Here is a 24281-nt window from a genome sequence, read left to right as displayed (position 1 = left end):
CCCCGCCCCCAGTCCCGCCTCCTCCAATCGGCCCCTCCGGCGGCGGCTCGCGCGCCGGGCGATTGGCCGAGCGGGAACCGGCAGTGAGCGGCGATTGGCGGGCTCCGGCGGAAGCGAGCGGGCCACCTGGCCTCGGCGCTGGAGGGAGGGCGAGGGGGCAAGATGGCGGCGGTGGTGGAAGTGGAGGTTGGGGGCCCCCTGGACCGCGACGTGGAGGAGGTGAGGGCGGGGCTTGCTGCCCCACGGCGGCGGGAGGAGGGGCCTATGTGGGGGGAGGGGTGGGGGCGGAGGTTGGGGGGCTCCGGAGGGGGAGGGGCAGCATCCTAACCGCCGGTAGTATTATTACTATTAATACTATTATTACTATTGCCGTATCATTAACAGCATCATTGTCATTTTTCTTAATTAAATATAATCTCAGGGGACCTCAGCCTTTGCCACTTAATGCTCGGTTTAACCTCCACTCGCTTCTTAGGGTAAAACCTTATTTTATTTTTATTTTTTTATCCCTTTTGGTTTCTCCATTGCATTTCCTTCCCCTGACAGACGAAATCCTCTCCCTCAGAGGCATCCGCGTATCCCCCTCGCCCCCACTCCCCCAGCTCCATTCCTCCCCCAGGCCGATCTCAATTTGCCCTCACACCAACCCTGCCAATGCTAATACGCCCAGGAACCTCACCAAAATGCTGGAGAGGGTGTACCTCCACAGGCACATACCTCCACATGTGGTGGGAGTGCCCCAGAATCCAGCTATTCTGGACAACAGCCACACGAGGAATATGAAAACTAAGCAAGTATTAGACATCGCCCCAGAACTGGCCCTACTAAACATCTTCCAAGACAATGCCCACAAAGCACTCATAACCCACCACTTTCAGCAGCCAGAAACACCATAACCAGACACTGGAGAGACCTGTCAGGAGTAAGCATGGACCAATGGTACCGAATAGTATGGGAAACAGCCCTACTAGAAAAATGAACCAATAAACTGAAACTGACACGGGGACTAACAGAAGAAGACGCCTTCACCCCGGTATGGCTCCCCTTTATCACATACACAGCCCAACAAGACAATAACAATAATCCACCAACAGCATACAAATCAATATGGCTAACCTAATCCAAAACACACCCACCCACCCTACTCACATACGAAAACAAAGATCACCACAGCCAATCACAAACAAACAATCACACCCTAGGCCAACCCCAACCTCTCTCACCACCAAAGGAACACAAATGAACAGCACAAGCAACGCTGACACCAAGCCCTACATACATTAAGCAAAATAGAAACATCGCATCCCGTCCCCACCCATCTTCCCCCCTCCACCCCTTCCCCCCCCTAAGGTCTCAACAAATGAAACTGATTTGTAAAAATGTTACATGGAAAAAATACGAGAGACATTACTCATACTTCTGTAAAACAAAAACAAAAATCTTTAATAAAAAAAAGACCTTCCCTGCCAGGTAGGCTGGGCTGTGGCCGGCCCAAGGTCACCCAGGGAGCGCCGTGGCTGCCACCCAAGTCTGGCCCCTGAGCCTTTGCCCTCTCTCTCTCTCTCCCCGTCCCTCCTCTCAAACCAAAGAATCATAGAGTCAGAACGGGACCCCTGCAGGTCATCTAGTCCAACCCACTGCAAGGCAGGAATCTCAGCAAAAGCATCCATGACAGCATCCAACCTCTGCTTCCGCCACCTTCTGAGTCCATTCCACTGCTGAACGGCTCTTACCATCAGAAATTTAGTCAGAATCTCCTTTCTTGCAACTTGAAGCCATTGCTTTCGGTCCTAGCCTCTGAAACAGTAGAAAACAAGCTTGTTCCCTCCTCCAGCACATACTGTGTTTTTATATGTGCCGGAAGCCCCCCAGAGTGGCTGGGGCAACCCAGTCAGATGGGCGGGGTACAGATAAACTATTATATCCATGTGACAGCCCTTGAGATATTTGTAGACAGCTTTTCTACCTCCTCTCAGTCTCCTCTTTTACAGGCTAAACACGCCCAGCTCCTTCAACTGTTCCTCATCAGGCTTGGTTTCCAGACCCTTGTTCCTCTTGGTCACTCTCCCCTGCACACAGCTTGTCAATATCCTTCTTAAACCAGGGTGCCCAGAGCAGGACACAGAGCTCCAGGTGTGCTATGAAATTAGCCGTGATTCCTTCATTGCTGGGGGTTGAGCTACTAGGATCCTCTGAGTCCCTTCCAACTCTATCATTCTGTTGTTTTAAATCCAGTGTCACATTCCTTGCCCAATGCCCAGGGCATTCACACCTTCTCATTGCTGCTGCTACAGTTGCTGTTGCACATATAGTGTGATTGCCAATGAGTGGGGCTTCAACATACAGCATAAGCAAAGAAACAGGTCCCTGCCCTGAGGAACATGCAGTGTTAAAAATGTTACAGAGGCAGGGGAGGAGTAACAAGGGCCTGGTTGCTAGATCAGACCAAAGGGCGTCCATCTAGGTCACCATCAATTGCATTATTATTATTAATTGAATTTGTATACTGCCCTGTACCCGTAAGGGACGCGGGTGGCGCTGTGGGTAAAAGCCTCAGCGCCTAGGGCTTGCCGATCGAAAGGTCGGCGGTTCGAATCCCCGCGGCGGGGTGCGCTCCCGTTGCTCGGTCCCAGCGCCTGCCAACCTAGCAGTTCGAAAGCACTCCCGGGTGCAAGTAGATAAATAGGGACCGCTTACTAGCGGGAAGGTAAAGGGCGTTTCCGTGTGCGGCTCTGGCTCGCCAGAGCAGCTTGGTCACGCTGGCCACGTGACCCAGAAGTGTCTCCGGACAGCGCTGGCCCCCGGCCTCTTGAGTGAGATGGGCGCACAACCCTAGAGTCTGTCAAGACTGGCCCGTACGGGCAGGGGTACCTTTACCTTTTACTGTACCCGTAGGTCTTAGGGCAGGTCAACATAAAATCAGGTCAACATAAAATCACAATAGAAAAGACACAAAATCTCTCTCCCCACAATGGGAAGCCCAGAGGCAGGACATGAAGGCAGCAGCACTTTCCTCTGCTTAGATACCCTAGTGGCTGGTATTCAGAAAGACACCACACCTCTAGTGGAGCCAGCCCAGTAGGGCAAATGAGGCATTGCCCCACCAACCTCAGTCTGCCCTCCGCCAACCTTCACGTGCCTTCTTACAACAGTCCAACAGGTGGCCCTGCTTGTCCCCTTACTCCTCCTCTGCCTCAGTGTCGCCCTTGATGAACTCAGCAGGATGGAGACAAAACTAGAAGCCGTTGGCATAGGCTTTGCCTACTGCTTGCCTCCCTGCCTTCCACCTCACCAGGCCCAGCGGGCACCAGCCATCACTGGCTGCCTCTCCTATCGGAAGGTTTTTTTAATATAATTTGTATACCATGTAGCTGCAGTAGTCTACGCCAGTGTTTCCCAACCTTTTTTGGGCAAAGGCACACTTGTTTGATGAAAAAAATCTTGAGGCACACCACCATTACAGCCCCGTGACGTCAGCGCGCAGCATCACGCCGGGAGGGAAGGGCGCCGGGGCGCTGCTGCTGCTGCTGCCGCCGCCGCTCCCGGCAGGCATGGGCCCAGCTGAGGCGGCGGCGGCTGTTGTGGTGGTGGCGGCGATAGCGGGCGGAGGAGGGGGCGGCGGCGGGGCCGAGGTGGCCGGCGGCGGCGGGGGAGGCGGCGGCGGGTGGAGCAGGAGGGCGGCCGAGGCCAGTGAGGGAGTAGGGTTGCCCGGGGCTTGAGGAGCCGTCGCCGGGAGTTGCTGCTGCTGTTGTTGCTGCTGCTGCCCGGACATGCCGGCCTCCTCCTCGTCCGCTGTCTCGCGCTCCTCCCTTTTGCGCGCGCTGCCCCGCCGCCGCCCCATTGGCCGGGTCCTGTCAGCTGATCCTGTGTTATTTCCTGTGTGTGTGTGTGAGGGGAGAATGGAGAGAGAAACCTTGGTACCACCACCGCGGAGCCGCCCCCGGCTCGACGCGGATCCTCGCCGCCGCCGCCCCGCCTCTCGCCGCCCGACTCGCCCGCCTCCCTCCCACGGCACACCAGGCAACGCCTCGCGGCACACTAGTGTGCCGCGGAACACCGGTTGGGAAACACTGGTCTACGCAGCTTACAAAGATGCAATACAAAATAAAAACAAGTTAAAACTGTAAAATCAAGCTGCTGTTAAAATGCCTACTGATATTTTTTTTAAACGTCCACTTTATTTATTTGAATATTTATGAAGTGCACTTTATTTTAAATGAAAACCATTTTTAAAAGTCAGACATATCAGTTTTCCAAGAGACATAACATTGAGAGCGAGGCAGAGATTGCATGTGTTCATTTAAAAACTTTTAGTTCCTGACTTGTGTGTCTAAGATAAGGTGGAAAGATGGATGGCTCCCAGTCACACCAGTGTGAAATTAGACAAAGGAAGCTCCTGGTTTCTTGAGCAGTCTAGGATGTGGTATTTGAGGAAAAGCTTCCATGGATTCTCCGTTTTTAGAAACAAGAAGTTAGTTGCATAATTTCTGCAAACTGCAAAATTAAGAAATCCTATATTTCAGAAGGGACGCAGGTGGCGCTGTGGGTTAAAGCCTCAGCACCTAGGACTTGCCGATCGAAAGGTCGGCGGTTCGAATCCCTGCGGCGGGGTGCGCTCCTGTCGTTCGGTCCCAGCGCCTGCCAACCTAGCAGTTCGAAAGCACCTTCGGGTGCAAGTAGATAAATAGGGACCGCTTACTAGCGGGAAGGTAAACGGTGTTCCGTGTGCTGCGCTGGCCTGCCAGAGCAGCGATGTCACGCTGGCCACGTGACCCGGAAGTGTCTGCGGACAGCACTGGCTCCCGGCCTATAGAGTGAGATGAGCGCACAACCCTAGAGTCTGGCAAGACTGGCCCATACGGGCAGGGGTACCTTTACCTATATTTCAGAATCACCTGCCAACCTAGCAGTTCGAAAGCACCTTCGGGTGCAAGTAGATAAATAGGGACCTCTTACCAGCGGGAAGGTAAACGGCGTTCCGTGTGCTGCGCTGGCTCGCCAGATGCAGCTTTGTCACGCTGGCCACGTGACCCGGAAGTGTCTGCGGACAGCGCTGGCCCCCGGCCTATAGAGTGAGATGAGCGCACAACCCCAGAGTCTGTCAAGACTGGCCCGTACGGGCAGGGGTACCTTTACCTTTATATTTCAGAATAAGTGAATATGCAACCCTTCTCCTGTTAATACTTGGATATTCCAGTAATTTGGGGGCTAATAGGAAGACAGAAGTCAGCAAACTGCAATAAGAGGAGCTGGGGTTAGACAGGGAAGGAAGCAGAGTCATGCAGTGCTTTTCTCCTCTTTCTGCCTGCAGATGGAGTTGCTGATAGATAATAATTCTGCTGTACTTTTCCTACACAAGGAACATTGGTGCACGAGGATCCATGGCAGTGCTTGCATGGCGAGCCCTGGGCATGTGGGCAGGACCTGTGTGCGGCTGCCTCCAATGTTGGCAGTATGGGGCACCTACAGCAGTGCGGGGGAAGCCCATGTCATTGTGTCCCTCTGAGCAAGAAACCGTCTTTACTTGAGGAGGTTGCTGGCAGTCACTTCCAGCACCTTCAAAGATAACTGCAGACACCTCAGAGCTTCTCATTTGACATTAAGAGATCTGGTGAGCAGGTGTATTGCTGGGCTTCCTTCCCTCTTGCATGGAAAAAGGTTGTTTTCCTGCCCTGCTTGTTGGCTGGGCAAAGAGACTCCTGCTGCAGGATCAGCCTTCTTCGTTAGCTGAGTTGGTGAGGGAGTTGGCCCACTTTCCCCCTGTGTGGCAGTAAACAGCAAGATCTGCTCTGCCTGCCGCCTCGTGTTGCAAGCAGCTGCTTAAGTCATGATTGCTCTTGCCTGCTCTTTCCTCCTTGCTTGTCCTTTTGCCCTCTGTAAGGTAAGCCCCGGCACAGGCTACCTGTTGCCACGTACAGCCAGGGTGGGGCTGATGCCCGGACTGTTTTTTTGTTATTCACATCCCTGCGATCCACCAGCTGCATCTTAAATTTACGGTGCGAGAGGGGGCCTTAGTGGTCCCTTGACCTTTAAGGAGCATGACTCAGTGTGTGTCTGGTGATCCTAAATATGCACACGCCTGCTAGCTGGAGGAGTCCTCGGAGTCCAGCACTTGTTGCAAGAATCCGGAAGTTGGCCCTGGTCCACCGGTGGAGTGAAATTCTACCTCTTGCCTTAAAATATTTCGCTGAGCCAAGGTGGACTAAAGGAGGTCTCCTAAAGACCGTACACGTTTCTCATGACCAAAAGGCCTTTGTTGTAAAATTCTGAGCGTTTTTTATTCTTGTGGTTTTAAAGGGAGATGGCTCAATTTTTCAAGAGTGCAGAGAGAAATCAGAAACAAGGAGGTTTCTCATCTGTAAAATCTGCTGGTCTTTTAGGAGCTAATATATGACTGTGCATAGTAGCTGGGTAGACACATTTTGCTTCAGGTTCTTGATCTTTTCAGATTATCACTTAGTCTAAACCTCATTGCATGCTTACACAGGAGTAAGGTCCCCTGAACTCAATCTGAGACAGCATATATAAGATTTCACTGTTAAAGATGTTTACTCTCCCCACCCCACCCCAACCTTTGGGAAATCCTTGAAGTTGTGTTTTTTAAAATAGTGTAATCTTTCCAGATAATCTTCTGGCCATCATTCAGCCTCATTTTAAATTACTGAGCTCCAGACAGAAAGCTCCTTTGTGCAAAAGAGACAGCTGCCTCCCTTCAGCCTTGCAAAGAAACTTGGGAGGCGATGAGCTACACACAGGAGCCCCGTCAGACTCTCAAACCACCCCAGAGTCAAAATTAGATTGCAATCTCTTTCTGGGGCAGGGACCTGCCATTTTGGTTATGTTACTGTGTAAAAAGTGCAGCGGGGCATAGATGGTGCCGACAAAATTCCGCACGACCCCCAAGGAAGCGTGTGTGTGTGTGTGTGGCACTTCTCTAAGAATCTTCCCTAGCCTTTCCTAGAAGGTGACATAACAATGCAGGTGGAATCTGTTGGGCTGCAAAGGTTCTGTATGTTTCTCAGCGCAGTGGGGGGGGGGGAAGGCCAATTGGCATTTCACAGAGGCCGAGTTTGCGGAAGGGAGTCGAAGGTCAGCCATGCTTGTCTGCTTTGAAGAGTTGAGATGGCTGTCCTAAAGGTGAGTGGCGTGGTTGATGGCAAGTCTCTCTATAGCTATGCCTGTCTTGCACTAAAGCAGAGAAGCCATGGTGACAGCAAATAGATTCTTCAAGATGCCACAAGTACTTTGTGCTGCAGCGACACAGCTACCCCTGGGTAACTTGAGGGAGACTTCCAGATAGGGGTTAAATGATCTCGGTGCCTGGATCCCTCGGAAAACGCAGCGGATAAATCAAGTTACACATGTGTATTCCTATGTCATTTACCAGCGTGTGACAATGAGGTATATAATTGAATATTATTGGTGCAGCACTAAATCTGGTCTGGGATCTTGGCATCCCTGCATGAAGTGCTTCTTAACACATGGCTGGGGCAACTCAGTCAGATGGGCGGGGTAAATTATTATTCTTATTGTTGCTGTTATTGCTTAAGGGTTCTGGGGACGCAGGTGGCGCTGTGGTCTAAACCACTGAGCCTAGAGCTTGCCGATCAGAAGGTCGGCGGTTTGAATCCCTGCAACGGGGTGAGCTCCCATTGCTCGGTCCCAGCTCCCGCCAACCTAGCAGTTCGAAAGCACATCAAAATGCAAGTAGATAAATAGGTACCACTCCGACGGGAAGGTAAACGGTGTTTCTGTGCGCTGCTTTGGTTTCGCCAGAAGTGGCTTAGTCATGCTGGCCACATGACCCGCAAGCTGTACGCCAGCTCCCTCGGCCAATAAAGCGAGATGAGCGCCGCAACCCCAGAGGCGTCCACAACTGGACCTAATGGTCAGGGGCCCCTTTAACCTTTACCTTTAATGGCTTGATTTTGAAATGAAATCTCCATTTCAGTTAGATGTGGTTCATTTTATGTATGGCAGGGATAACCAATATCATACCTTGCAGACCTGTTGGAGTCCAGCCCCCATTAGACCCCCTTGTGCCTGTTCCAGTGTGAGCTGATGGGAGCTGTAGCCCAACCCCTCTGGAGGGTGCCAGGTTGGGCAAGGCTGCTCATGGGATGGCTCGGTGCAGGGTGCAGTAGTAACTGGCATGGGAAATGAGAGAATGTCATGTTTTTATTACAGGGTCTAAGTTCACACTTTTAATTTAAGAAAAGTATTTTGAAAGAAAACCACTTGGTGCTTGTGGAGCACCTCAAGCCTCTATCAAGCTTTGCTTTGCATTCCAGAGAGTAAAAGGTAAAGGTACCCCTGCCCGTACGGGCCAGTCTTGCCAGACTCTAGGGTTGTGCGCCCATCTCACTCAAGAGGCCGGGGGCCAGCGCTGTCCGGAGACACTTCCGGGTCACGTGGCCAGCATGACAAAGCTGCATCTGGCGAGCCAGCGCAGCACACGGAACGCCGTTTACCTTCCCGCTGGTAAGCGGTCCCTATTTATCTACTTGCACCCGGAGGTGCTTTCGAACTGCTAGGTTGGCAGGCGCTGGGACCGAACGACGGGAGCGCACCCCGCCGTGGGGATTCGAACCGCCGACCTTGCGGTCGGCAAGTCCTAGGCGCTGAGGTTTTACCCACAGCGCCACCCGCGTCCCTTTTATTCCAGAGAGATCCAGGGCCAAATCAGTTATGCCTCCTTGCCGACTCTAAAGTGTGTTTGGTGGGAGGGCTTGCCTTCTTTCCACCAAAGAGCTGGAAGCAGGAGAGTGTTGGGGAAGGAGTGGGTTTAGCTCCCCTCCTCTGGACATGCCTTTTGATGTATGTATGCCGCTCCCTCCCCCTGGTTTGTAGCCAAAGGTCTGTTAAATGCAGGCACGCACAGACACACCTTGGGCCGTCCCTTGAACCCTGCCCCATGGCACATGGAGGAACCCAGGAGCAGTTTTTGTGCTTGGTTCTTGCTCAAGCTAGAGATTGCCGCCTGCTCTCTCACTCTCGCTCTCGCTCTCTCTTCCGGGCTTATGCTGTAGCTGCTTGTTCTTGTCTCCCACAGGTTGATTTATCGCATTTGGCTCCCGAGGAGAGATGGAGGTGAGTGAAGAGCCTGCCTGCCTGCAAGGTTCATGGACTTGTCAGATGACACCTGTTTTCTCTTCTGTTGGGTCCTTAAAGACCAAGTTGCCTGCCTGGTGCAGTTTTCTTCATGGCTGGTGCACAAAGCACTTGTGGAAACGTAAAATTACGCAGTTTGCATGTGCTCCTCAAAAGAATTTCCTGTCTCCTCCCTCTTCTCCGTTTTATAACAACAGTCTTTGCAGGAGAGCTGAACTGCCGCTTTATTTTGTGGTCATTTAAAACTTGACAGATCCCGTGTTAAGAGGGTAGCTGGCAGAGCAGCAGGTCTGGACCTCAAACAGTTGATACATTTGGATGGTGGTTCCTTTAAAAGGGTCCTACTCCCCTCCCTTGTTTTGACTAAGGGAGGCTGCCATAGTTCAGCTTAGCTACAGATGTCCCTGGCACTTGAGCCCACCGTTGGGCTGTGCCACCTCACCTCCTGTACCAAACGCCGCCCAGCTTTGCAACCTGGACAAATAGTGCCAGCCGGCCTGTTTCCATTGCTTTTTTTCCAATTCATTGTTATGCATCTGCTACTTACTCTGTGTAATTTTTATTCACTTCGTAGCTCCTTTCCATTCTTGTTTGTGTTCAAGGTGCCAAAGATCATATTGGTCTGGCATTTCGCTTCCTACAGGGGCCAATTCAGGAACCTTCCTTTATTTTAAGAACCCTGACCTAGTGCAAAAAAACAAAACAAAAACCTGTTCGGCTCTCTGCCTTGCTTGGATTTAACTTCTGCAGTTTCAGTAAACCTCCCTCTTTCACGTACGCTTGAAACCGCAAGAAGTGAAATGTGTGCAATCGTCCTGTACCAAACTCCATGTTTCCTGCGGCCCACGACACACCCACCCACCCACTTCCCTGTCTTCTTGCAGAGTCCAGTTTGCCATGCAGGTGTGATGCTGCCAAGCACCCTCTGTGCTTACGTGAGATGAGTGTGTGAGAGACTGACTTGCTCTGCTCTCGTTCCAGGGTCGAACACGCTCGGATGCATGCCAAGCACCGCGGCCACGAGGCCATGCACGCCGAGATGGTCCTCATCCTGATCGCCACCCTGGTGGTGGCTCAGCTCCTCCTGGTGCAGTGGAAGCAGAGGCACCCCCGCTCCTATAACGTAAGCTGCCCCCTCCCCAGGGTACATGTTGTCGAGACCCCTCCACCATCCTCACCTATGGAAGCCCCACCTGAAAGGGGATGAGGCTGCATTCAGTAGATGGGGCTGGGCTTTGCGGCTGTGACTCGTCTCTCTCTGGGCAGAAGCCCCACCCACATGGTATCCCACTGGGCAAGCGGCAGAAAACCCCAATGCAAATAGTACCCTAGAAAATGTGAATGAACGCAGCTTGCATTCTGTCTTTGGCAGTGGTATAGTTTGCTGCATCTTCCATCCTGGAGATATTTGAAGATGGCGACCAGATCTCCTCTCAGTCTGCTCTTTTCTAGGTTAAACATCCCCATTCCCTCAATCGTTCCTCCCAAGGCTTGGATTCCAGACCCTGGATCCTCTTGGTCCCCGTCCTCTGCACTCGCTCCAGCTTTTCGACATCCTCCTTAAATTGCGTGGCCCAGAACTCTTTCCTTCTCTTCCCTTGCTGCAGATGGTGACCCTCTTCCAGATGTGGGTCGTCCCCCTCTACTTCACAGTGAAGCTGCACTGGTGGCGGTTCCTGGTGATCTGGGTCTTCTTCTCGGTCGTCACAGCTTTCGTCACGTTCAGAGCAACACGCAAACCTCTCGTCCAGACGACTCCCAGGTGAGCAGAAACCTCTTGGCTCTTACATAAGAACACTGCAGCCAATGGCACACCAGGCCCAGCTTCCCATTCTCTCAGTGCTCAACACCTGCAAACAAGATTTGAGCACTAGAGCAACTCTCTCCCCTCCTGCGGTTTCCAACAATTCAGAAGCATTGCTGCTCCCAGCCGTGGAGGCAGAGCAGAGCCATCTGGCCAGGAGCCATCAATAGCCCTCTCCTCCTCTGTGAATTTGTCCTGTCCTCTTTCAAAACCATCCAAATTGGGGGCCATCCCTGCCTTCTGCCGGAAGGAGTTCCATAGTTTGCGCTCCATGAAGGACTTGCTTTTCTCTGCCCTGAATCTGTGTTCCCGCTTCTCTCTTTTGCACGTAGGTTGGTGTACAAGTGGTTTCTGCTAATATACAAGATCAGCTACGCCACGGGAATTGTGGGCTACATGGCTGTGATGTTCACGCTCTTTGGGCTTAACCTATTATTCAGGTGAGAGAACCCCTCTGTTGTTGGCATTGCAAGAGATACAGCTTTCACGTCTCCCACTAGCTGCAGAAACTGTCCTCTTCATAGACGTGCCCTTGCCTTAGTACATGGCATAGCAGAAGAGTAGGCTGCAAGATGGAATGGGGAGTTTGGGGAAGTGGGACGGGCAGTCGAATGGGCACAAATCTGGCTGCGCAGAGCAAGACGCGAGGGGTGCGGGGCTATGAGATGCCCAGCACTCATAACCACTGCATCCTGCTGGCTCTGCTCTACCCCTGTGAAATGCTTAGAAGTCAGAAAAGGAGACTTTTCCCCAGCATCATCCTGTGATCTGAGAGGCATGTGCCCCAGGAATAGGGACCAAGGATCCCGGGGAGAGGAATGTGATTTGGAAGGCTGCACTTTAGCGACATTCTTCACAGGGTGCACGTTTTGTATCTCGTGCTGCCTCAGAGCACCTTTTACCGTTCAAATAAACAGCCAAGCCTGCCCTAAATTAAGCAGCTGTGGTGCAGTTGCAGCAGAAGATGCCCAGTCTCAAGGCAATGATCTCACACTCTCCCTTCTGCCCCCTTCTTCTGCTTCACGGTTGAATTGGGGAATCTGGATGCTGAGAGAGACAAACCCCAGGCAAAACCCTTGGTGCCCCTCACAGTCTGTCTCATGAACGTGGTCAGCGGATCTGAGCATGATCTGTGCCAGAAAGAGACCCAAATCATCCAGCATTGGGGGACGAGTGGCAAAGAGGAATGGAGAGGAACATAGGAAGCAGCAGCAGCAGCCAGGAGGGGGCGACGTGCAGCTCCTCCCCGTTTAAATACTGGAAGGCTTGCTCCATGTTTACTTCCTGACTTCTAGGAATCCCACTCTCCTGGGAGACGCAAGCCTCTTTCTCTGTAAAAAGGAAGAAATGCTAGCTGATGTGTTCAGGGCACCAGTTCTGTGCCAGATCCCTGATTCTGCATTAGTGCTGAGAAACGCTGGGTGTGCAGAAGACATCGGACCTCATTCAGAGAGTGCAGCACGGGGCAAAGTGAAGAATCAGAGACCCCGGGAGAAGCCAATCCCCTCAGGCACGTGCAGGGCCTGGTTTGCCTGAGCATACAGCTAGGAAGTCCCCCAGGCTCCCATCAGCCCCATCCATTGGCCCCGCTCGCCAGGGAGGGGGGTGGTTGTAGTCCCAGAAAATCTGGAGGAACTGCAGTTCCCAAGGGACTGATCCACATATTCGAGTTTGTTCATTTTGAAGTCTAACCACCATGCCTGCCCCTGAGCGTAAGAGGTGAAATTAAGCTGGCATGAGAGAACCTGCAGCGTGGCTTCTGCGTGGGGTGTTCAGTAAAGGCCCTAGCAGTTGCCTTGAGCTGTCTGTCAGTGTGGGACTTACGAAAGGCTGTTCCCTTCAATAGAATCAAGCCAGAAGATGGAATGGACTTTGGGATTTCTCTCCTCTTCTATGGCCTCTATTACGGAGTACTGGAGCGAGACTTTGCCGAAATGTGTGCTGACTACATGGCCTCCACTATAGGGGTAAGATTCATGCAGGGCAAGCCGCTTTTTTAAGGAAAGGGTGAACGTAACCTTGGGAAACAAAATAACAAACATAAATTTAGGAAAGCCAAGTAACGCTGTCCCATCTGACACGGGGTAGGCAAAACTTTGAAAAATCAACAAATAATCAGTGTTGATGAATTCTAGGTTTTATACACTGGTGCAGATAAAAGAGCGCTGTAAATTGTCAGAGTTTCTGCATCCTCAGATCCTTTATTCATCTGCTCTGATACGGCCAAGTCCCAAACATTAGCATACCCCAAACAAATATTTAGGTTTTGTAATGCTTTTCCACTTTCAAGCAATGAATAATCTGGCAGCGTCCAACAGCACAAGTCAGTCCTTTGGCCAAATGTCCACATTCAGATCCTTAAAAACGGGCTGCAGAGATAGTTGTGGAGCTCCCTTGATAGGGTCCCAAGTAATTTTAGAAATTTATTGATGTGCTTCAGTCCGAAAGTTACAAACAAAGGGGGTGGGGGTGGGGAGTTGCTTATAATCTGATCTTGTCGGTCACCAAGGACTCACCCACACTTTCACTTGGCCTGTATTTTGGTCGTATTGTGTTCCGATTAATTCCCCACCCCTCCGGGTTCGAGAGCCTTTCTGGTCATTCAGCAAAAATCCAGTCTCACCCGCTGAACCAGAGATTTTGCTCAATCAAGTTTCAGTTCAGTGGGAAAGATGGGATTTTTGCAAGGTACAGAACAAGAACGGAAGAGGGAGCTAAGAGGCGTGATGATGGTGCCTGGCCGTGTTCCTGCCCCAGCTGCCTTGGGGCTGCTCTTCCTGGGCAGCATCCTGCTTCTGTGAGCAGCTGCTCTGCCCTGAGCTTGGGTGGCCGCTGAATTCTGAGTGTCAAAGCCGTCTTTCACTTGGGTTTTCAGCTAAACCAAGCGCCAGGTATTAGACTAGTTTTTTACACCGGGGGGGGGGGCTTTCCCTGGGCAAGGAGGCTTTTAATGCCACCGCTGATCTCAGTACCAGTAGGATGAGCTGGCAGGTCATACTGTGATCGCAGTGACAGAGGGGTTTCTCTCTCTGCCTCTGTGGTAAACTTCGGCCACCAGTCGGTGCCAGAGAGCTTCTTTGAGCAGCACTCTTCATAACAGCCTCAGGATGCAAAAGTGCAGCCAGACGGGGCAAACTATGCCCTCGGTTTCCAGAGGGAGGCATTCAGAGATGTGTGCATGACAGCCACGCTCGACACATTCAAGGGTGATCAGATTTGTAGCCCCTATCTGGAGCGGGGGTCCTCAAACTACGGTCTGCGGGCCAGATGTGGCCCGCCTGGCAGATCGCTCCTGACCCCCCCACCAGCAAGGCCCAAGGCTCAGAAGGGGCTGGGCGGGAAGAGTCCTGAGGTAAAAGCATGCGTGTGTAACAAAGACTTGGTAATGCGGTTGCTACCGCCAGCACCAGCTGCTTGGTAACGGCGCGCTGCCCCTTTAAGTCGGCGGAGGATGGGACGGTGGCAAAGGAACCCCTCCCACGCCAGCCCTTACCCTCCTCCCTTCCCCTCAGGCCGGCTCCGTGCCCCCTGGAGCCATGCCTCGCCAGCCGGTTGCCTCCTTATCGCGCTTGCGGGCCCTGTGCGGCAACCTTGGCAACCTTAAAAGTTAGGGAAGCACCAAAAACACAGGCAACATATGCAAATAGAATTAGCAAGAAGAGAAGCCTGAATCACAACAGTTTGTTGTACAAGGGAATCTCCATGTAAATAGTGGTGGGTTAACCTTTCAAATAGAGCTCTCCACCCACACTTCCCCAAGTTTGAAAATAAGCTTCAATGCAGAGAAAGTCACATGCATGAGGAACAGCAACATCAAAAATAACCCAGAAGAAATGAAGTATAAAAGTGACTCACAGCGCCTACATCAAACTAGAAACCGAGTACCAAGTTTTAACCTCCTTAACAACACGTAGTAATAATAATTTATTATATGTGCCAGCGTGCATAGGAATTCGTTCATATTTTTTTCAAACTATAGTCTGGCCCCCAACAGTGTCTGAGGGACAGTGAACTGGCCCCCTGTTTAAAAAGTGTGAGGACCCCTGGTCTAGAGCGAGGAAGCCAGGCTGGAGGAAGTCTCATGTCAACCTCTCTCATTTCATTTATTACACTTCTTAGTCACTTGTGACCCAAAAGTCTCCATTAAGAAAGATAGACAATACAGAATATGTCATGGTGGCTGGAGAGGGAATCATATAATACATGAATGTTTCATATAGCAAATTTTGGGGGGAGGAAACATGCCAGCTGTATAAATAGTAGTGAACAACATTAACAACACAGTGGTACCTTGGTTGTCAAACTTAATCTGTTCCGGAAGTCCATTTGACTGCCAGAACCGTTCAAAAACCAAGGCGCGTCTTCCGATTGGCTGCAGGAGCTTCCTGCACTCAAGCGGAAGTCGCACCGGACTTTCGGCTTCCGAAAATCTTTCAAAAACTGGAACACTTACTTCCAGGTTTGCGCCATTCGGGAGCTGATTTGCTAGGAGCCAAGCCATTTGAAAACCAAGGTACCACTATGCTAAAATAATAAACACAGCAATCAAAGGGTGACAGAGTATCAGCCCCTGACCCTTTTGCAGCCAGCCTCAGCTCCCTGGACGAGGTCTCGCTTCTCGGATGGGGGGTTCTCCCATGTGGGGTTGCCACCTGGCTGCGGTTACTCTGCGCTCTCGCCGCAGCCTTCATCATTGCTGTAGTTCATTCCTGAGCCGCTTTCCCACAGTTGTAGCCCTGCTCAAGGCAGCTTGCAAGACGAGAAGTTCACGTAGTAACGAAAGCGTAACAAAAGTAGTCGTAAGCAGCAAATAAAGACATTTGAAGGCACATGGAACACAATTAAGCAATCCCCAGGAAAGATCTAAAAATAAAGAAACGGAAAGTTTATGACAGTAACAGTGAAAGTTAAATCATGACCCAAACTGAACCCCCTAAAGCGAGTCTGCAGATCCTGAGAAGCAGGTCTTGAAGGACTCGCAGCCAAGGTGGTCTCTGGGGCTAGTTTGCTGGTATTCCCCCCAGGAGGGAGCCTGAGTTGAGATGCCTCCACTCACCCGGGTCCTCTGTGTCTTCCTCTCGGCCTCTCGGCACCTCCGGAGCAGTTCTACAGTGCGTCAGGGATGCCCACCAAGCACCTCTCGGACAGCGTCTGTGCCGTCTGTGGCCAGCAGATCTTTGTGGACGTCAACGAAGAAGGGATCATCGAGAACACGTACAGGCTGTCCTGCAATCACGTGTATCCTTTGGCGGGGGTGCTCTCTGTAATTCCGGCATTGCGGGTGGGGGGTGTGTGTGTGTGGACCAGGTGGTTCTTGGGGGCTCCTTCCAACCCGACAATTCTGTGATTGCACAGCCTCTGATTACAGTGGGCTGTCTGTCATTGGAGGTTTCTATGCAGAGGTTGGCTGGCCACCTCTCAGGGATGGTCTAGTTGAGATTCCTGCATTGCGGGGGGGCGGGGTTGGACTGGATGGGCCTTGGGGGTCCCTTTCCAACTCTATACAGTTCTACAATTCTAAGTGCTGACGTCCTCATTCTTCAGAGGGCCAAGCCCGGCTTCCCTTCTCCCGGAAGCCGTGACTTTGCAGGGGTGCCGTCATCGCCACGTGTATTCGCCCACACCGCAACCAGGGGAAGCGTTGAGGCCCTGACTAAATTCACGACTGCTTCCCCGGCCCAGTTTCTGTGACGCTGCCTCCCTGCGGCTGGGAGGTGGTTTGTGGCTTCCTCCATGTGCGCCGGGGTGGCGGGTGAGCGAGACTCCTTTTGCGGCATGTGCTGAAACGTCACGACTTGTGGCCGCTGGTTTCAGCCAGAAACATTTCGTACCTCTGCACTCTTTCGTAGGGAAGCTTGAGCAGAAAGTGAGCAAAGAGTGAGGAAGAAAATCCTTTGCTGCTTAGCAGCCTCTCCCAGCAAGGCTCCCTCTGGCTCTTTCAGACTACAACTCCCAGCAGCCCCAGGCAGCACAGTTGTTAGAGCACGAGACTCTTAATCCCAGGCTTGTGGGTTCGAGCTCCACATTGCGTGAAAGAGTCCTGCCTTCCAGGGGTGGGCTAGAGGACCTTTGGGGTTCCCATTCGACTCCACATTTCTGTGATTCTAGGGATCCTGAGTGCAGCCTTTGAGCTTTGTGATGGGAGTCCTGGTTAGTGACGCAGCAGAGCCCTTGCGGCTCCCTAGTGGTTGGAGAAAGAGGAACCAGGAGTGACACATGAAGGCAGAGGTGTGGAACTGGCAAGCGTCCGTCACAAGTGCTGGGGGATCCTCGTGTGTTTGTTTTTCTGCCCTGTTACTATGACAGTTCGGTGTCCGGTCATGGCCGGAATCTATGTACATGCGTACGTTTCCCCACATGACTTTCGCAGGCTTCTGTTTCAAAGGCAGGAGGGCGCCCAACTAGCCAATGGCTGCCTTGGGCTTGGATTCAATTTGATTTATTGCTTCGCTATTCCACTTTCCATTTGAATGTATCCGCATACAGGCAATGAATCACAAAGACAGCATCACAAGTATGGTCACATATTATATACATGGAACCATTCTTCTTCTTCTCTGGCGATCCCTCGTAGCCGAGTAAGATTGTCTTCCATGAACACGGTTTTATCAATGAGTCCGTAAGTGACTGTGGAGGCCAATTCTGGACCCACACGTCCTTCCACAGCGGGGACATAGGTTTCCGGGCGGGAGTTGATCACGGCGTGGATTTGCCAAGCGTCCCTTCCTCTTAGCACGTTTCTCCCTTGCGTCCTGAGTTCGAGTGTCTTCAAAGCCCATGACACCTTCGGTAAAGGCTGTTCTCCAATTGGAGCCCTCTGCCTAACCACAGGAGCTGCGCCAGGTTCTTTGGAACTGTAGAACTGGACTCGGAAGGGGCCCAGAAAGTCATCTAGTCTAACCCCCTGCAGTGCAGGAATCTCAGTGAACAAGAAGTCCAGCTGCAGCCAGGGCAAGTCGGAGGCAGCAGGTGCTTCTGATGGACAAATTTGGGGGGGGCATGGGGCTCTCTGTCCCTCCTCTCCCCCATTTCACAGGGTGAAACGTGAACCCCACCCCCGTAGGCGGCCAGCAGCAGGCCAACATGCCGTTGCCTTTTCTGCGCTTGGCTCCCTCGGCCAGATCTCTCTGCTGCCTCCCAGAGTCCGTGCGTGTGTGGATGTGCCTGTTTTTTCTCTCTCCTCCCCCCGCTGCCCTTAACTCGCTGCCCCTCCCAGCTTCCACGAGTTCTGCATCCGCGGCTGGTGCATTGTTGGGAAGAAGCAGACCTGCCCCTACTGCAAAGAGAAGGTGGACCTGAAGAGGATGTTCAGCAACCCGTATCCTTCCGGGAAGGGGGTCTGCAGGAGAGGGGAGGAAGGGTGGGTCGGGGAGCTCGGAAGCGTCTGCAGCCAGAACAGGCACAGCAAGCAGCTCCTTTGACTGAAAGGCAGCAGCCTATGGCTGGGCGCAGGCTGGAGAGGAGCAGCTTCTTCTGCCCAGTCCCTCAGAGGTTGCAGCCATGGCAGTACAGTGGTACCTTGGCTCTCAAACGTAATCCCTTCCAGAAGTCCGTTCCAAAAGCAAGGCGCGCTTTCCCATAGAAAGTACAGTGGTACCTCAGGTTACAGACGCTTCAGGTTACAGACCCCGCTAACCCAGAAATAGTACCTCGGCTTAAGAACTTTGCTTCAGGATGAGAACAGAAATTTCGTGGCGGCAGTGGGAGGCCCATTAGCTAAAGTGGTGCTTCAAGTTAAGAACAGTTTCAGGTTAAGAACGGACCTCCAGAACTAATTAAGTTCTTAACCCGAGGTACCACTGTAATGCAAAATGGATTAATCCGTTCCAAGCTTTTAAAAACAACCCCTAAAGCAGCAACTTAACATGGATTTTACTATCTAACGCGAGACCATTGATCCATCAAATGAAAGCAATAATCAACGTATAGTCACACAATCATTCAATCAGTAGCTGAACTGGGTTCCACACAGTCACAAAAACAAGACAAAGAAGACGCAAAAACAAAAACGCAAAATAAATAGCGAAAACAGGCAGACCTCGGTCTCGGTCCTGTATACCTGAAGGAGCGTCTCCACCCCCATCATTCTGCCCGTACAATGAGGTCCATCTCCGAGGGCCTTCTGGCGGTTCCCTCGCTGCAAGAAGCCAAGTTACAGGGAACCAGGCAGAGGGCCTTCTTGGTAGTGGCGTCTGCCCTGTGGAACGCCCTCCCACCCAGATGTCAAGGAGATAAACAACTACCAGACTTTTAGAAGACAACTGAAGGCAGCCCTGTTTAGGGAAGTTTTTAATGTCTGACGCTGTATTGTTTTTAATATTCAGTTGGAAGCCGCCCAGAGTGGCTGGGGAAACCCAGCCAGATGGGCAGGGTATAAATAAGAAATTTGATGATGATGATGATGATGATGACCTCAGCGTAACACTCAAATCAGAAGCATAATACTCAAAACGGAGCATGTTTGGCTTCCGAAAACAGTTCGCAAACTGGAACACTTACTTCCAAGGTTTGCAGTGTTTGGGTTCCAAGTTGTTTGAGTAGCAAGGCGTTTGAGAACCAAGGTACCACTATAGTGCATGAAATGATACATGGTCTGGCAGAGAAAAGTTCCTTTCCTCTGTCATCACCCTGGATCTCGTGGGCATCCAATGGAGATAAAAAGAAAGGACCCACAGTTAATCTATGGAACTCCCTCCCACAAGAGGCCAGATGGCTTTAAAGGAGGACTGGGCAGATTCATGGAGGAGAGGAAGGGATCTAGCCCTGGGCTTAACATTAGAAGAGCCTGCTGGATCAGGCCAATGGCTGATCTGGTCCAGCATCATCTTCTCCCAGTGGCCAGCCTGTGGGAAGCCAGCACACAGGAACCAACCGCAAGAACCCTCTCCTCTCCTGTGGTTTCCAGCAACTGGTGTTCAGAGGCAGAGCTAGCAGCCATCAAAGGGAGTGCGGCTCTTGGGGGCTTTTCCGGGGACGTGGGGCTGCCCTCTGTCCCTTCCCCCACCTCCTGCAAAAGCCAGCAAGAGCCGTGCGTTCTTTAAAGGGTGCGCGGCTCTTGCGGGCTTTTCTACGAGGTGGGAGAAGGACAGCCTGTCAGTGACGGTCTGCCCTTCTCCCTCCTTGGGGAAAAGCCCACAAGAGCCGCACGGAGCGTGTTATTACTCTTGGGGTCTTTTCCTGCCTGCCTCCCGCCTGCATTCGCTCCATAAGACGCACACACATTTCCCCTTACTTTTTAGGAGGGAAAAAGTGTGTCTTATGGAGCGAAAAATACGGTATGTTCCTCTGGAAGAACCTTCTCCCTGCAGCTGCCAAAGCCTTGGACCCACAGAGGTCTGAAACTCATTACTCGTTAATTTGGGCAATTCTAAGCGGGAGGAGCAGGTACCCCACCCGCTTTGGGGCCCCCTGGTTTTTGCACCTCGAGTTTCCTTTTAACTCTTTCCACCCCAGCTGGGAACGGCCGCACGTCATGTACGGGCAGCTCCTCGACTGGCTCCGCTACCTGGTGGCCTGGCAGCCGGTCATCATCGGACTAGTCCAAGGGATCAACTATATCCTGGGCTTGGAGTAACCCCGCTCCCCCCCCCCCCCGGCCGGCTCCCTCCTCCCACCTCCGTCCGGGTCGCGCCTGGGAGCTGCGGCCACCGAGCTGCGTGTGGCGGAGGGCGGCGCTGAGGACACCCAAAGGAGGAGATGCGCTTTGAATCACTGACCAATCAGGATCGCGGCCTCTTGCTCAGCAGCTGCTGTGACAGCTGGAATTTGGGGGGGGGTGGGAAGGACTTTGAACAAAAGGGGGTGTCGCCGCCGCTTGGGTTGGGAGGGAGAGGAATCTTTTTTTAAAGAAAAAAAAGAAAAGAAAAGAATTATTTTAATGAGCATATTTAAAACCTTTTTATTGCTGATGCGAAAGGAAACAGAACCTTTGGGGGGGGGCCTCCCCTGCCGTCCCAACTCGCTCGTCCTTAGTTGTTATGGTTGCCGTAGAGCAAAAGAAATAAGCAGAGAGGATCTGTGCAGCAGCAGCACTGTCAACCCCCAGACTTTCTGCCCTTGCTGGCCAGCCCTGCCCCATCCCTTGTGGGGGATCAGGATTCGCACCGGGCTACCCTCCTAGCCAGCACAGCAGTTCTGAGAAGCAAGACTTGGCTGTGGGATGCAGCTGGGCTGCCCAAATGAGGCCTGGGAGGGCGATGTCTCTGCCTGCTACCCCATCACCATCCTGATACAGGAGAGGGGCTGGCAAGGTGAGACCAGCTGCCCAGGAACGGCCTGGAGAGGAGGGGGGGGGGGTAGCAGCAATAATGTGCATTTTGTTGGAGGGAGAGGACCCTCTTTGAGTGTTCCAGCTCAGAGCAGCCTTTTCCCAACTTTCTTCACATATCTTGCCTTGCTGAAAGTAGTAACCACCCCCTGGCTTGCCTTAGGTTTATAAACCTGGGCTGGTTCAGAAAAATCTCCTCCTCTCTCTTTCTCTTCCTCTCTCTGTATTTTTGCACTATTTTTCTCTTACAACATCCCTGTTGGTAGCCGGGCCTTTTTTTGTACAGCGAGTTCCTTTTCTACGAGAGCGTGTCTCGCTGGTCTCTGTTAAGAAGAGGCAAGGCCCGCCAGCTCTCGACAAACAGGAGCTGCGAATCGGGGCCTGCCATGCCGACTTTTCCCTGCTCCCCGAAAAGGACAAGCCGGCCGCCTTGGATCCCGCGGGACGATTTCTGTCTGCGACCTCTGTTCTTTCCACCTTTGGACATAACTGCGGGAACACATGCGGGTGTTTCTCCCGAAAGCACGTTGATGACGAACTACAGAGAAGAGGGAGCTCTTGGCGGAAGGAAACCCTTTCCGAACTCCCACTCCTCGCCCAAGCAGCCCCACAGAAAGTGTGGGCCTGTGCGTGCAATAGGGTGCTGCTCAGCAGGGAAGTGGCAAACAACCCTGAGCCAGTGAGAGAGCGTGTCTGTCCTGCCGCTCGGCTGCTGCCCACACCACTGGCCACCTTTGGGTGACAGGATATTGGGAGCACCGTGATGGAAAACGGGCCGGGCAGGACCCTCCTGGGGCGAGATGGGCAATCACCCCTTGGCCTCCAAGCCTTCCTTGTGCAGCCTGGCGTCACCCCATGAAGCCAAAATTCCCAGGGGAGAGTGATGGCACCGTCCGTCCGTTTCCAGTGCAGTTGGGGTGACTTTCAGACGTAGGAAGTCCGCGGGAAATGGCACCAGCATTGGAATCGCTCAGCCTCCCTTTGCCCCAGGGACTCTCCTGATGTTTTGGACCACAAATCCCATCAGCCCCGGGATTTGCAAGGCCCCAGGATAGAGAAAGCTGTGGGCAGCGCCTCTTGCGGCTAGGCCAGTTGGGTATACTGTGGATGGGCGAGAGAGAGGGGTCTCTCGAGCCCTGCATTTTGCCCCCTGCCCTGTGGCAACTGCTGAATTGCTCTCCTAGGCAGCTGCTGAGGGTTGCCTCCATCTCTGGCTCCTTCCCTGGACGTTTGATCAAAAGTAGGATCTTCAAGTGAACATCCTGTTCTGCACTGTTTTGATGCTGGGCGTCCAAAGGCAGGTGCATGTGTGAAAGAGGGTGAAAAAGCCCAGTGCATTGGGAGGAATCTTTCCTGGGGCGAGAGGGAGGTGTCTCCAAGGGGTGAAATAAACCTTCCTAGGCAACTGGAGTTCCTTCTTCCCACCCGCCCCACTTTTCCTGGGGGCAGCTTCCTGGTTCTGCGCTAAGCTTCAAGTGGGATGTCGGACTGGGGGAGTTCCGAGGGCGGCAGATATAACGTTCTGCATGTTGCAAGAATTTCCTCGCCCCAATGCATGCCAGTATTTGGGGGTTCTGTCGGGCAGCCAGTGGGGCAGAGGGTCAAAATGTGTTGCAGGATCCCTTGTGGGCTGACCTCGCTATCCAAAAAGGTACGGTGCAATTTGGGGAGAGTCAAGTGATGTAAGGGTGCAGAGGCTTCAAGGGGGCTGGGCCACATTCTGCACCCATTTGCCACCCCCCAATGGGCATATTTAGTTATGCACACTGAGGAGGTCTGGTTTGACGGTTTGTGTCTGCACTGTGTAATCCACAAACCAGACATTTGCAATCTGATAACTCTTTTGCGAAAAGATCTTTTGAAAGGCATAGCGTGGCTTAATTCTTTTTCTCCCCCAAACGAATGTGTAATAAATTCTGCCGAACTGCGTGCTCCTCGTATTTCCAAGAAGTTCCTTGTTTGGCTGGGAGGGCCTTGCACGTCAGATGAGGTTTGAAAGGCATTTTGAATGGATTTCTTTTCCTATTTAACCAAGGAGGGCGTCATTTCCTCTCTTAGTGGCATTATATAATGAGTGTCCCTTGTAGCCAAAGCAGCACCATCCACATTCATGTGGAAGGTCCTTGCAGTCTCTAGGGAGGAACTTTGCAGAAGGAGGGGGGGCAGGCATTTTGAAGAAATAGCTAAAAGTGGTGATAGGCACACTATGCATTGAAAGCAGGATTGCAGCACTTTAAGCAACTCCAGTTACCAGGAAGCTTGGGAAGTGTAGCTCTGCAAAAGGGCCAGGGCCTCCGAACAAGTCTCAGCGCCCTTAGCAAACAAGAGTTCCCGGGGTTCTTTGGGAGAAACCCTGGCTGCTTGAAAGTGGCGTGACACTGCTTTCGATGCACAGTGCGGGTGTCTTATGACTGTTGAGAGGGAATTGAATGGAGCATCGTACAGCTGAACATCAGGGGAGAGGCCATGGCTGGCTGGAGCAGTGAACAGGAGCCCTGTGCTGCAACATTTTATTGCAGGTCCTACTTGCCCTTTTCAAAAGCAAAGCTTTATTTATGCTCCCCACCCAAATGCACTTGAGCAGTTTATGGTTGTTTCAGCTCCCATCCCAGTCTGGGCTGTCTAGGAATGGTTTGCCTGTACCGTGCGCTGGAGCAGTTTGGGTCGGGGGAGAGACAGGCGGAAGGGTTCCTGTTTCTTTTCTCAAATGGTACTCTGTACATGAAAGCACGTCAGGGTTCCTTGAAAGGAAAATAAAGCAAAATAATTCTGACGACTTGCTGTGACTCAGACTTTTGACATTAATTTACACTGCGCTGACTTTGCAGGGGAAAAACATGTCCATTTTGACTCGGTTAACAGAGCAGCAACTCTGGGCTGTAGTAAATTTCCATCACCATTGGAACGTGGTGCTTAACATATCTCAGAAGCGGGAATAAAACGGCAGGTCCCTGCCTTCACAGAGCATACAGGAATCTAACTTTTGAGTGCAAGAAGGAGGAAGAGAGAAGCAGGGGTGGTTTTGACCCTATCCTCTTACTGTAGAAGAATTGGGGGTTGCCTTCTACTGCCCAACTCCCCAAGCGATTCTGCATCCCC

At 52.2% G+C, this 24281-nt stretch overlaps 1 protein-coding gene across 3 annotated transcripts; it reads left to right on the top strand.

The window, feature by feature from the left end:
* Window positions 1-108: 108 nt before the first annotated feature.
* Window positions 109-23958, top strand: RNF121 (ring finger protein 121). Of its 3 annotated transcripts, none has more exons than XM_077926861.1 (9): window positions 109-219; window positions 9053-9090; window positions 10093-10234; window positions 10719-10873; window positions 11248-11355; window positions 12762-12882; window positions 16020-16153; window positions 18132-18233; window positions 20343-23958. In XM_077926861.1, exons 1-9 carry the CDS (start codon window positions 163-165, stop codon window positions 20452-20454), a joined length of 969 nt encoding a protein of 322 aa, XP_077782987.1. In that variant the 5' UTR covers window positions 109-162; the 3' UTR covers window positions 20455-23958. The 3 variants fall into 3 exon arrangements, with proteins under 3 accessions (XP_077782987.1, XP_028581597.1, XP_028581598.1); XM_028725764.2 differs by having other exon boundaries at window positions 110-219; window positions 20369-23958; XM_028725765.2 differs by lacking the exon at window positions 109-219 and adding an exon at window positions 7108-7137 and having other exon boundaries at window positions 20369-23958.
* Window positions 23959-24281: the final 323 nt, after the last annotated feature.

This window comes from Podarcis muralis, chromosome 4, assembly GCF_964188315.1.
Source record: "Podarcis muralis chromosome 4, rPodMur119.hap1.1, whole genome shotgun sequence".
NCBI classification, from domain to species: domain Eukaryota; kingdom Metazoa; phylum Chordata; class Lepidosauria; order Squamata; family Lacertidae; genus Podarcis; species Podarcis muralis.
This window is presented reverse-complemented; position numbering and strand designations above follow the sequence as displayed.

What these genes read in the sequence shown, in the direction of transcription:
- RNF121 (XM_028725764.2), top strand. Translation starts at nt 163, where the DNA reads ATGGCGGCGGTGGTGGAAGTGGAGGTTGGGGGCCCCCTGGACCGCGAC. An exon ending in TGGACCGCGACGTGGAGGAG is followed by an intron (nt 220 to 9,052) that starts GTGAGGGCGGGG and finishes TGTCTCCCACAG; the next exon opens with GTTGATTTATCGCATTTGGC. An exon ending in CTCGTCCAGACGACTCCCAG is followed by an intron (nt 10,874 to 11,247) that starts GTGAGCAGAAAC and finishes TTTTGCACGTAG; the next exon opens with GTTGGTGTACAAGTGGTTTC.